Genomic DNA, 16426 nt, shown 5'->3' with positions numbered 1-16426 from the left:
GTCACTATCCATTATATACAGTTATGTCACTATCCATTATATACAGTATGTCTATACCATTATATACAGTATGTCACTATCCATTATATACAGTATGTCACTATCCATTATATTACAGTATGTCACTATCCATTATATACAGTATGTCCTATCCATTATACAGTATGTCACTATCCATTATATACAGTATGTCACTATCCATTATATACAGTATGTCACTATCCATTAAATACAGTATGTCACTATCCATTATATACAGTATGTCACTATCCATTATATACAGTATGTCACTATCACGAGCCCATTATATACAGTATGTCACTATCCATTAAATACAGTATGTCACGATCCATTATATCAAGGGGGGGTAGTGTCACTATCCGTATATACAGTATGTCACTATCCATTAATATACAGTATGTCACTATCCCATTAGATACGTATGTCACTATCCATTATATACAGTTATGTCACTATCCATTATATACAGTATGTCACTATCCATTATATACACGTATGTCACTATCCATTATATACAGTATGTCACTATCCATTATATACGTATGTCACTATCCATTATATACAGTATGTCACTATCCATTATATACAGTTATGTCACTATCCATTATATAACAGTATGTCACTAGTCCATTATATACAGTATGTCACTATGTCCATTATATACAGTATGTCACTATCCATTATATACAGTATGTCACTATCCTTATATACAGTATGTCACTATCCATTATATACAGTATGTCACTATCCATTATAATACAGTATGTCACTATCCATTATATACAGTAATTCACTATCCTTATATACAGATATGTCACTATCCATTATAGACAGTAGTCACTATCCATTATATACAGTATGGTCACTATCCATTATATACAGGATGTCACTATCCATTATATATACAGGATGTCACTATCCCATTAGATACAGTATGTCACTATCCATTATATACATTATGTCACTATCCATTATATACATTATGTCACTATCCATTATATACAGTATGTCACTATCCATTATATACAGTATGTCACTATCCATTATATACAGTATGTCACTATCCATTATATCACTATGTCACTATCCATTATATACAGTATGTCACTATCCATTATATACAGTATGTCACTATCCATTATATACAGTATGTCACTATCCATTATATACAGTATGTCACTATCCATTATATACAGTATGTCACTATCCATTATATACAGTATGTCACTATCCATTATATACAGTATGTCACTATCCATTATATACAGTATGTCACTATCCATTATATACAGTATGTCACTATCCATTATATACAGTATGTCACTATCCATTATATACAGTATGTCACTATCCATTATATACAGTATGTCACTATCCATTATACAGTATGTCACTATCCATTATATACAGTATGTCACTATCCATTATATACACTATGTCACTATCCATTATATACAGTATGTCACTATCCATTATATACAGTATGTCACTATCCATTATATACAGTATGTCACTATCCATTATATACACTATGTCACTATCCATTATATACACTATGTCACTATCCATTATATACACTATGTCACTATCCATTATATACACTATGTCACTATCCATTATATACAGTATGTCACTATCCATTATATACAGTATGTCACTATCCATTATATACAGTATGTCACTATCCATTATATACAGTATGTCACTATCCATTATATACAGTATGTCACTATCCATTATATAGTATGTCACTATCCATTATATACAGTATGTCACTATCCATTATATACAGTATGTCACTATCCATTATATACAGTATGTCACTATCCATTATATACAGTATGTCACTATCCATTTATACAGTATGTCACTATCCATTATATACAGTATGTCACTATCCATTATATACAGTATGTCACTATCCATTATATACAGTATGTCACTATCCATTATATACAGTATGTCACTATCCATTATATACAGTATGTCACTATCCATTAAATACAGTATGTCACTATCCATTATATACAGTATGTCACTATCCATTATATACAGTATGTCACTATCCATTATATACAGTATGTCACTATCCATTATATACAGTATGTCACTATCCATTATATACAGTATGTCACTATCCATTATACAGTATGTCACTATCCATTATATACAGTATTTCACTATCCATTATATACAGTATGTCACTATCCATTTATACGAGTATTGTCACGATCCATTATATACAGTATGTCACTATCCATTATATACAGTATGTCCACTATCCATTATATACAGTATTGTCACTACTATCCATTATATTACAGTATGTCCACTATCCATTATATACAGTATGTCACTATCCATTATATACAGTATGTCACTATCCATTATATACCAGTATGTCACTATCCATTATATACAGGATGTCACTATCCATTATCGACAGTATGTCACTATCCATTATATTACAGTATGTCACTATCCATTATATACAGTATTGTCACTATCCCTTATATACAGTATGTCACTATCCATTATATACAGTATGTCCCTATCCATTATATACAGTATGTCACTATCCATTATATACAGTATGTCCTATCCAGTATCCATTATATACAGTATGTCACTATCCATTATACAGATTTCACTATCCATTAATACAGTATGTCACTATCCATTATATACAGTATGTCACTATCCATTATATACAGTATGTCACTATCCATTATATACAGTATGTCACTATCCATTATATACAGTATGTCACTATCCATTATATACAGTATGTCACTATCCATTATATACAGTATGTCACTATCCATTATATACAGTATGTCACTATCCATTATATACAGTATGTCACTATCCATTATATACAGTATGTCACTATCCATTATATAGTATTTCACTATCCATTATATACAGTATGTCACTATCCATTATATACAGTATTTCACTATCCATTATATACAGTATGTCCTATCCATTATATACAGTATGTCACTATCCATTATATACAGTATGTCACTATCCATTATATACAGTATGTCACTATCCATTATATACAGTATGTCACTATCCATTATATACAGTATGTCACTATCCATTATATACAGTATGTCACTATCCATATATACAGTATGGCACTATCCATATTACAGTAGTCACTATCATTATACATTATGTCACCTATCCATTATATACAGTATGTCACTATCCATTATATACAGTATTCACTATCCATTATATACAGTATGTCACTATCCATATATACAGTATGTCACTATCCATTATATACAGTATGTCACTATCCATTATATACAGTATGTCACTATCCATTATATCAGTATGTCACTATCCATTATATACAGTATGTCACTATCCATTATATACAGTATGTCACTATCCATTATATACAGTATGTCACTATCCATTATATACAGTATGTTCACTATCCATTATATACAGTATGTCACTATCCATTATACAGTATGTCATGATCCATTAATATACAGTATGTCACTATCCATATATACACTTAGGTCACTATCCATTATCTACAGTATGTCCACTATCCATTATATACAGTATGTCACTATCCATTATATACAGTATGTCCACTATCCCATTATCTACAGTATGTCACTATCCATTATATACAGTATGTCACTATCCATTATATACAGTATGTCACTATCCATTATATACAGTATGTCACTATCCATTATATACAGTATGTCACTATCCATTATATACAGTATGTCACTATCCATTATATACAGTATGTCACTATCCATTATCTACAGTATGTCACTATCCATTACATACTGTATGTCACTATCCATTATATACAGTATGTCACTATCCATTATATACAGTATGTCACTATCCATTATATACAGTATGTCACTATCCATTATATACAGTATGTCACTATCCATTATATACAGTATGTCACTATCCATTATATACAGTATGTCACTATCCATTATATACAGTATGTCACTATCCATTATATAACAGTATGTCACTATCCATTATATACAGTATGTCACTATCCATTATATACAGTATGTCACTATCCATTATATACAGTATGTCACTATCCATTATATACAGTATGTCACTATCCATTATATACAGTATGTCACTATCCATTATATACAGTATGTTCCTATCCATTATATACAGTATGTCACTATCCATTATATACAGTAGTCACTATCCATTATATACAGTATGTCACTATCCATTATATACAGTATGTCACTATCCATATATACAGTATGTCACTATCCATTATATACAGTATGTCACTATCATTATATACAGTATGTCACTATCCATTATATACAGTATGTCACTATACATTATATACAGTATGTCACTATCCATTATATACAGTATGTCACTATCCATTATATACAGTATGTCACTATCCATTATATACAGTATGTCACTATCCATTATATACAGTATGTCACTATCCATTATATACAGTATGTCACTATCCATTATATACCGTATGTCACTATCCATTATATACAGTATGTCACTATCCATTATATACAGTATGTCACTATCCATTATATACAGTATGTCACTATCCATTATATACAGTATGTCACTATCCATTATATACAGTATGTCACTATCCATTATATACAGTATGTCACTATCCATTATATACAGTATGTCACTATCCATTATATACAGTATGTCACTATCCATTATATACTGGATAGTGACATCCATTATATACAGTATGTCACTATCCATTATATACAGTATGTCACTATCCATTATATACAGTATGTCACTATCCATTATATACAGTATGTCACTATCCATCTATACAGTATGTCACTATCCATTATATACAGTATGTCCACTATCCATATATACAGTATGTCACTATCCATTATATACAGTATGTCACTATCCATTTATACAGTATGTCACTATCCATTATATACAGTATGTCACTATCCATGATATTTAATATAATACAGTATGTCACTATCCATTATATACAGTATGTCACTATCCATTATATTACAGTATGTCACTATCCATTATATACAGTATGTCACTATCCATTATATACAGTATGTCACTATCCATTATATCAGTATGTCACTATCCATTATATACAGTATGTCACTATCCATTATATACAGTATGTCACTATCCATTAAATACAGTATGTCACTATCCATTATATACAGTATGTCACTATCCATTATATCAGTATGTCACTATCCATTATATACAGTATGTCACTATCCATTATATACAGTATGTCACTATCCATTATATACAGTATGTCACTATCCATTATATACAGTATGTCACTATCCATTATATACAGTATGTCACTATCCATTATATACAGTATGTCACTATCCATTATACAGTATGTCACTATCCATTAATACAGTATGTCACTATCCATTATATACAGTATGTCACTATCCATTATATACAGTATGTCACTATCCATTATATACAGTATGTCACTATCCATTATATACAGTATGTCACTATCCATTATATACAGTATGTCACTATCCATTATATACAGTATGTCACTATCCATTATATACAGTATGTCACTATCCATTATATACAGTATGTCACTATCCATTATATACAGTATGTCACTATCCATTATATACAGTATGTCACTATCCATTATATCCAGTATGTCACTATCCATTATATACAGTATGTCACTATCCATTATATACAGTATGTCACTATCCATTATATACAGTATGTCACTATCCATTATATACAGTATGTCACTATCCATTATATACAGTATGTCACTATCCCTTATATACAGTATGTCACTATCCATTATATACAGTATGTCACTATCCATTATATACAGTATGTCACTATCCATTAATTACAGGTATGTACTTCCATTATAACAGTATGTCACTATCCATATATACAGTATGTCACTATCCATTATATACAGTATGTCCACTATCCATTATATACAGTATGTCACTATCCATCTATACAGTATGTCACTATCCATTATATAAGTATGTCACTATCCATTATATACAGTATGTCACTATCCATTATATACAGTATGTCACTATCCATTATATACAGGTATGTCACGCCATTATATACAGTATGTCACTATCCATTATATACAGTATGTCACTATCCATTATATACAGTATGTCACTATCCATTATATACAGTATGTCACTATCCATTATATTACAGTATGTCACTATCCATTATATACAGTATGTCACTATCCATTATATTACAGTATGTCACTATCCATTATATACAGTATGTCACTATCCATTATATACAGTATGTCACTATCCATTATATACAGTATGTCACTATCCATTATATACAGTATGTCACTATCCATTATATACAGTATGTCACATCCATTATATACAGTATGTCACTATCCATTATATACAGTATGTCACTATCCATTATATACAGTATGTCACTATCCATTATATACAGATGTCATATCCATATATACGTATGTCACTATCCATTATATACAGTATGTCACTATCCATTATATACAGTATGTCACTATCCATTATATACAGTATGTCACTCTCCATTATATACAGTATGTCACTATCCATTATATACAGTATGTCACTATCCATTATATACAGTATGTCACTATCCATTATATACAGTATGTCACTATCCCATTATATACAGTATGTCACTATCCATTATATACAGTATGTCACTATCCATTATATACAGTATGTCACTATCCATTAAATACAGTATGTCACTATCCATTATATACAGTATGTCACTATCCATTATATACAGTATGTCACTATCCATTATATACAGTATGTCACTATCCTTATATACAGTATGTCACTATCCATTATATACAGTATGTCACTATCCATTATATACAGTATGTCACTATCCATTATATACAGTATGTCACTATCCATTATACAGTATGTCACTATCCATTATATACAGTATGTCACTATCCATTATATACAGTATGTCACTATCCATTATACAGTATGTCACTATCCATTATATACAGTATGTCACTATCCATTATATACAGTATGTCACTATCCATTATATACAGTATGTCACTATCCATTATATACAGTATGTCACTATCCATTATATACAGTATGTCACTATCCATTATATACAGTATGTCACTATCCATTATATACAGTATGTCACTATCCATTATATACAGTATGTCACTATCCATTATATACAGTATGTCACTATCCATTATATACAGTATGTCACTATCCATTATATACAGTATGTCACTATCCATTATATACAGTATGTCACTATCCATTATATACAGTATGTCACTATCCATTATATACAGTATGTCACTATCCATTATATATCAGTATGTCACATCCATTATATACAGTATGCACTATCCATTATATACAGTATGTCACTATCCATTATATACAGTATGTCCACTATCCATTATATACAGTATGTCACTATCCATTATATACAGTATGTCACTATCCATTTATATACAGTATGTCACTATCCATTATATACAGTATGTCACTATCCCTTATATACAGTATGTCACTACCATTTAATACAGTATGTCACTATCCATTATATACAGTATGTCACTATCCATTATATACAGTATGTCACTATCCATTATATACAGTATGTCACTATCCATTATATACAGTATGTCACTATCCATTATATACAGTATGTCACTATCCATTATATACAGTATGTCACTATCCATTATATACAGTATGTCACTATCCATTATATACAGTATGTCACTATCCATTATATACAGTATGTCACTATCCATTATATACAGTATGTCACTATCCATTATATACAGTATGTCACTATCCATTATATCCAGTATGTCACTATCCATTCTATACAGTATGTCACTATCCATTATATACAGTATGTCACTATCAATTATATACAGTATGTCACTATCCATTATATACAGTATGTCCACTATCCATTATATACAGTATGTCACTATCCATTATATACAGTATGTCACTATCCATTATATACAGTATGTCACTATCCATTATATACAGTATGTCACTATCCATATATACAGTATGTCACTATCCATTATATACAGTATGTCACTATCATTATATACAGTATGTCACTATCCCATTATATACAGTATGTCACTATCCATTATATACAGTATGTTTCACTATCCATTCTATACAGTATGTCACTATCCATATACAGTATGTCCCTATCCATTATATACAGTATGTCACTATCCATTATATTACAGTATGTCACTATCCATTATATACAGTATGTCACTATCCATTAATACAGTATGTCACTATCCATTATATACAGTATTCACTATCCATATATACAGTATGTCACTATCCATTAATACAGTATGTCACTATCCATTATATACAGTATGTCACTATCCATTATATACAGTATGTCACTATCCATTATATACAGTATGTCACTATCCATTATATACAGTATGTCACTATCCATTATATACAGTATGTCACTATCCATTATATACAGTATGTCACTATCCATTATATACAGTATGTCACTATCCATTATATACAGGTATGTCACTATCCATTATATTACAGTATGTCACTATCCATTATATACAGTATGTCACTATCCATTATATACAGTATGTCACTATCCATTATATACAAGTATGTCACTATCCATTATATACAGTATGTCACTATCCATTATATACAGTATGTCACTATCCATTATATACAGTATGTCACTATCCATATATACAGTATGTCACTATCCATTATATACAGTATGTCACTATTCCATTATCTACGTGTATGTCACTATCATATATACAGTATGTCACTATCCATTATATACAGTATGTCACTATCCATTATATACAGTATGTCACTATCCATTATATACAGTATGTCACTATCCATTATATACAGTATGTCACTATCCATTATATACAGTTATGTCACTATCCATTATATACGTATGTCACTATCCATTATACAGTATGTCACTATCCATTATATACAGTATGTCACTATCATTATATACAGTATGTTATATCCATTATATACAGTATGTCACTATCCATTATATACAGTATGTCACTATCCATTATATACAGTATGTCACTATCCATTATATACAGTATGTCACTATCCATTATATACAGTATGTCACTATCCATTATATACAGTATGTCACTATCCATTATATACAGTATGTCACTATCCATTATATACAGTATGTCACTATCCATTATATACAGTATGTCACTATCCATTATATACAGTATGTCACTATCCATTATAACAGTATGTCACTATCCCTTATATAAGTATGTCACTATCCATTTATACAGTATGTCACTATCCCATTATATTACAGTATGTCACTATCCATTATATACAGTATGTCACTATCCATTATATACAGTATGTCACTATCCATTATATACAGTATGTCACTACCATTATATACCGATCTCACTATCCATTATATACAGTATGTCACTATCCATTATATACAGTATGTCACTATCCATTATATACAGTATGTCACTATCCATTATTTACAGTATGTCACTATCCATTATATACAGTATGTCACTATCCATTATATACAGTATGTCACTATCCATTATATACAGTATGTCACTATCCATTATATTACAGTATGTCACTATCCATTTATACAGTAGTCACATCATTAATACAGTATGTCACTATCCATTATATACAGTATGTCACTATCCATTCTATACAGTATGTCACTATCCATTATATACAGTATGTCACTATCCATTATATACAGTATGTCACTATCCATTATATACAGTATGTCACTATCCATTATATACAGTATGTCACTATCCATTATATACAGTATGTCACTATCCATTATTACAGTATGTCACTATCCATTATATACAGTATGTCACTATCCATTATATACAGTATGTCACTATCCATTATATACAGTATGTCACTATCCATTATATACAGTATGTCACTATCCATTATATACAGTATGTCACTATCCATTATATACAGTATGTCACTATCCATTATATTACAGTATGTCACTATCCATTATATACAGTATGTCACTATCCATTATATACAGTATGTCACTATCCATTATATACAGGTATGTCACTATCCATTATATACAGTATGTCCACTATCCATATATATACAGTATGTCACTATCCATTATATACAGTATGTCACTATCCATATATACAGTATGTCACTATCCATTATATACAGTATGTCACTATCCATTATATACAGTATGTCACTATCCATTATATACAGTATGTCACTATCCATTATATACAGTATGTCACTATCCATATATACAGTATGTCACTATCCATTATATACAGTATGTCACTATCATTATATACAGTATGTCACTATCCATTATATACAGTATGTCACTATCCATTATATACAGTATGTCACTATCCATTATATACAGTATGTCACTATCCATTATATACAGTATGTCACTATCCATTATATACCGTATGTCACTATCCATATATACAGTATGTCACTATCCATTATATACAGTATGTCACTATCCATTATATACAGTATGTCACTATCCATTATATACAGTATGTCACTATCCATTATATACAGTATGTCACTATCCATTATATACAGTATGTCACTATCCATATATTACAGTATGTCACTATCCATTATATACAGTATGTCACTATCCATTATATACAGTATGTCACTATCCATATATACAGTATGTCACTATCCATTATATACAGTATGTCACTATCCATTATATACAGTATGTCACTATCCATTATACAGTATGTCACTATCCATTATATACAGTATGTCACTATCCATTATATACAGTATGTCACTATCCATTATATACAGTATGTCACTATCCATTATATACAGTATGTCACTATCCATTATATACAGTATGTCACTATCCATTATATACAGTATGTCACTATCCATTATATACAGTATGTCACTATCCATTATATACAGTATGTCACTATCCATTATATACAGTATGTCACTATCCATTATATACAGTATGTCACTATCCATTATATACAGTATGTCACTATCCATTATATACAGTATGTCACTATCCATTATATACAGTATGTCACTATCCATTATATACAGTATGTCACTATCCATTATATACAGTATGTCACTATCCATTATATACAGTATGTCACTATCCATTATATACAGTATGTCACTATCCATTATATACAGTATGTCACTATCCATTATATACAGTATGTCACTATCCATTATATACAGTATGTCACTATCCATTATATACAGTATGTCACTATCCATTATATACAGTATGTCACTATCCATTATATACAGTATGTCACTATCCATTATATACAGTATGTCACTATCCCATTATATACAGTATGTCACTATCCATTATATACAGTATGTCACTATCCATTATATACAGTATGTCACTATCATTAATACAGTTATATACAGTATGTCCACTATCCATTATATACAGTATGTCACTATCCATATATACAGTATGTCACTATCCATTATATACAGGTATGTCACTATCCATTATATACAGTATGTCACTATCCATTATATACAGTATGTCACTATCCATTATATACAGTATGTCACTATCCATTATATACAGTATGTCACTATCCATTATATACAGTATGTCACTATCCATTATACAGTATGTCACTATCCATTATATACAGTATGTCACTATCCATTATATACAGTATGTCACTATCCATTATATACAGTATGTCACTATCCATTATTACAGTATGTCACTATCCATTATACAGTATGTCACTATCCCATCTACAGTTGTCACTATCCATTATATACAGTATGTCACTATCCATTTATATACAGTATGTCACTATCCATTATATACAGTATGTCACTATCCATTATATACAGTATGTCACTATCCATTATATTACAGTATGTCACTATCCATTATATACAGTATGTCACTATCCATTATATACAGTATGTCACTATCCATTATATACAGTATGTCACTATCCATTATATACAGTATGTCACTATCCATTATATACAGTATGTCACTATCCATTATATTACAGTATGTCACTATCCATTATATACAGTATGTCACTATCCATTATTACAGTATGTCACTATCCATTATATACAGTATGTCACTATCCATTATATACAGTATGTCACTATCCTTATATACAGTATGTCACTATCCATTATATACAGTATGTCACTATCCATTATATACAGTATGTCACTATCCATTATATACAGTATGTCACTATCCATTATATACAGTATGTCACTATCCATTATATACAGTATGTCACTATCCATTATATACAGTATGTCACTATCCATTATATACAGTATGTCACTATCCATTATATACAGTATGTCACTATCCATTATATACAGTATGTCACTATCCATTATATACAGTATGTCACTATCCATTATATACAGTATGTCACTATCCATTATTACAGTATGTCACTATCCATTATATACAGTATGTCACTATCCATTATATACAGTATGTCACTATCCATTATATACAGTATGTCACTATCCATTATATACAGTATGTCACTATCCATTATATACAGTATGTCACTATCCATTATATACAGTATGTCACTATCCATTATATACAGTATGTCACTATCCATTATATACAGTATGTCACTATCCATTATATACAGTATGTCACTATCCATATACAGTATGTCATTATCCATTATATACAGTATGTCCACTATCCATTATATACAGTATGTCACTATCCATTATATACAGTATGTCACTATCCATTATACAGTATGTCACTATCCATTATATACAGTATGTCACTATCCATTATATACAGTATGTCACTATCCATTATATACAGTATGTCATAGCTTTGACCCAATTTCCACATAATGTTCTTCTTCAGACCCCCCTTCTTCCACCATAGTGCGCTACTGTTAACATTATTCCACATATGGTTCAGTGGAGTTTAACACATTTTAGTGACTTTTCTCTTTATCCTGTTCTGGTTCTTACTGTCTGTTCTCTCTCTGTGTCATCAGTGACTAACCCATGTGACAGGAAGAAGTGTGAGTGGTTGTGTCTGCTCAGCCCCAGTGGTCCAGTCTGCACCTGTCCTAACGACCGCGTGGCTGAAAACGGCACATGTGTGGAGAGACCGCCTTCCACACCGTCTCCATTCTGTGAGTACACACGCCCCACTGGGCACACACCGGTTTAATCGACGTGGTTTCCATGTCATTTCAACTAAATTACGTGGAACCAACATGGAATAGATGTTGAATTGACGTCTGGTGCCCAGTGGGACTCTTATCAATAACCTCTCCCCCTCTTCTCCCAGCTCCCCCGTCCGGGCCGTGTACGGTCCAGTGCCTGAACGGAGGGAACTGCTTCCTGAACACCAGGCAGCGGGCTAAGTGTCAGTGCCAGCCCAGCTTCACTGGAGAGAGGTGTGAGGTCAACCAGTGTAGAGACTACTGTAAGAATGGTGGAGCCTGCACTGCCTCAGTTGTAGGTAGGTTACCTGAGCATATACAGTCATTGGTGGGGCTGCAACTGGCAAACTAGTCTAGGTGCCGGTGGCAGCCATTTTCTATTGCAGACTGTAGGGGCTGCTTTAGGGGGACTGTGGGGACTCTGTTGTGCATTGATATTAATAGGAACCCTTCTAGGATTCAGCCCTATGTGTGTTAAGTTCCCTTTTTCCCTTTTTTTCTATGTGTATTCTGACCTTGAATTTAAGCATGATAATAGCAGGCTATTCACCCACTTGACTTCATTCCCTCGTAATTCCACCACCTTTACGTGTGAGGAAACCATGAATAAGGTCGAGCAAGCTGCCAGTTCCAAGCGGAAAAGCATCTACTTGATTTTTTCCCGATAGAAATAACAGCATTCTCAATTCACTGTAATTTCTAAATTGATAAGAGCCATTGATAGCAGCTAGGTAAATGCGTAATCCATTTAGAGAGGTGGATTGTAAATACACATAGCAATTGTTTTAGTAAAATGTTTCCTTATGATCCCTGGAGACGAATGTGAAACCAGTCATATGGAAGCAAACTGAAACTCATATCAACATGACATGTCCCTTTACCACAGTGAAGTAGGCTATAAACTGCTGTGCCGTTATTCAGAATTTGTGTGCCCTCATAATTTGCGTGGATGAAATTTGGAGAGCCAAGGTATAGGCTTCTGTAGGGCTGAACCTGCTGAGTTGATGCATGCGCTTTGCAACGTTTTCATTATATTCCTGGCTTTTCTCCATTTTATTTTATAATGTGTATCATGATAAATATTAGCCACTATCGGGGGAGCCACCATCAGTAATACCCACATACATTTATAACTGTCACTTTCGTGTTCATTTCCTTCAATTTGTAGCCTACATTTTGCTTCATTCCGTTGACCTTTTTCCTCTGTCACGTCTGTGTAGTTGTTCCTGAGGAGGCTAGCGTTACTGGATCATCGTAGGTTAACGTTGTGCAATCATTTGGACATGCAGCCTATTGTAATTATTCTGAAACTCAGACTACACGTAACAGGTTAAACCTGGAGCATGTTGTCGTACAGTTCCATGATCAATGAGGATTACAGTAGATTTATAGGACTACTGTTCCACCCCTATTGTACACTTTTCTCACCTTCCAAAATTCCATGAACTGAATTTGAATATGGCAACTTTCAGGATGAATCAAACCACTATCTTTGATTCATCAATATAGTTTGTGTGTAAAGTCTCTCCAAACCATTCATATATACTTTCCTAACCCCAAAATGGCTTAAATAATCGACAAAATCTCTGTATTTTTTTATCTACCAGTTGGTGTTGAAAGGGAGACGAATATTCATATATATAGATGGCTTTCTTTTATTGATCCCTATATTCTGAACCCGTTCTCTCAATGTGTTCTAGTGAGTCTGTCGACAAAATTCTAATAAAGGTACACCGTATTTAGGCTCCATTTAGGTGCTGGCTTAAGATAAATGTACTAAAAACCCTATTGAATGAAAACTCCACAAGAAAATCTGTTGGCCAGCAAGTGGGACGGTTTTCAGTGGTTGAATTACATTTATTCAGTGTATGCAAGGTAGACACACCTGTAGAGCACACTACGCACCTGCATTAGGTAAGTCTGAACAACAACTACTGACAAGTGCCATAGGAAAGGCGTCGATTTCCTAAGTCTGAATTGGGCCCATTTTATTTCGATTTTTGTTCTTATTTAACATGACCCTTTGTTCCCAGGGGCCCCTACCTGCCGCTGTCTGAAGGGCTTCACGGGACCCCAGTGTAAACTCCACACCTGTCAGGACCACTGTCATAATGGAGGCAACTGCACTGTATCCCAGGGCAACCAGCCCACCTGCCGCTGTCCGCCTGAGTATCTGGGAGACCAGTGTCAATACAGTGAGTGTGTAGTTTATAATGGGTTAATAAGGGATGATTTAAGCAACAATGCCAACCTCTTGAGCATCTTGGCCATGTACTGTTATAATCTCCACCCGGCACAGCAAAGAGGACTGGCCACCCCTCAGAACCTGGTTCCTCTCTAGGTTTCTTCCTAGGTTCCTGCCTTTCTAGGGAGTTTTTCCTAGCCACCGTGCTTCTACATCTACATTGCTTGCTGTTTGGGGTTTTAAGCTGGGTTTCTGTATAGCACTTTGTGACATTGGCTGATTTAAAAAAGGGCTTTATAAATACATTTGATTGATTGATCTGTGTAACAGTTTAACTAAATCTATACTTCCTGTATTATAACAGAGTAACTAAATCTATAGTTCCTGTATTATAACAGAGTAACTAAATCTATAGTTCCTGTATTATAACAGAGTAACTAAGTCTATAGTTACTGTATTATAAGAGTAACTAAATCTATATATATATATATATATATATATATATATAGTTACTGTATTATAAAAGAGTAACTAAATCTATAGTTACTGTAATGTAACAGAGTAACTAAATCTATAGTTCCTGTATTGTAACAGTTTAACTAAATCTATAGTTCCTGTATTATAACAGAGTAACTAAATCTATAGTTACTGTATTGTAACTAAATCTATAGTTCCTGTATTGTAACAGAGTAACTAAATCTATAGTTACTGTATTGTAACAGAGTAACTAAATCTATAGTTACTGTATTGTAACAGAGTAACTAAATCTATAGTTACTGTATTGTAACAGAGTAACTAAATCTATAGTTCGTGTATTATAACAGAGTAACTAAATCTATAGTTCC

At 31.9% G+C, this 16426-nt stretch overlaps 1 protein-coding gene across 1 annotated transcript in view; it reads left to right on the top strand.

Moving 5' to 3' along the window:
* The window catches only part of LOC115166471 (low-density lipoprotein receptor-related protein 1-like), a 224795-nt gene that overhangs the window by 202329 nt on the left and 6040 nt on the right, over window positions 1-16426 (top strand). The window contains exons 75-77 of the mRNA XM_029720368.1: window positions 13223-13363; window positions 13522-13695; window positions 15430-15591. Of these exons, the coding sequence (XP_029576228.1) occupies window positions 13223-13363; window positions 13522-13695; window positions 15430-15591 (477 nt within the window). The remainder of the gene's footprint in view (window positions 1-13222; window positions 13364-13521; window positions 13696-15429; window positions 15592-16426) is intronic.

Source organism: Salmo trutta, chromosome 28, assembly GCF_901001165.1.
Source record: "Salmo trutta chromosome 28, fSalTru1.1, whole genome shotgun sequence".
Classification (NCBI taxonomy): domain Eukaryota; kingdom Metazoa; phylum Chordata; class Actinopteri; order Salmoniformes; family Salmonidae; genus Salmo; species Salmo trutta.
This window is presented reverse-complemented; position numbering and strand designations above follow the sequence as displayed.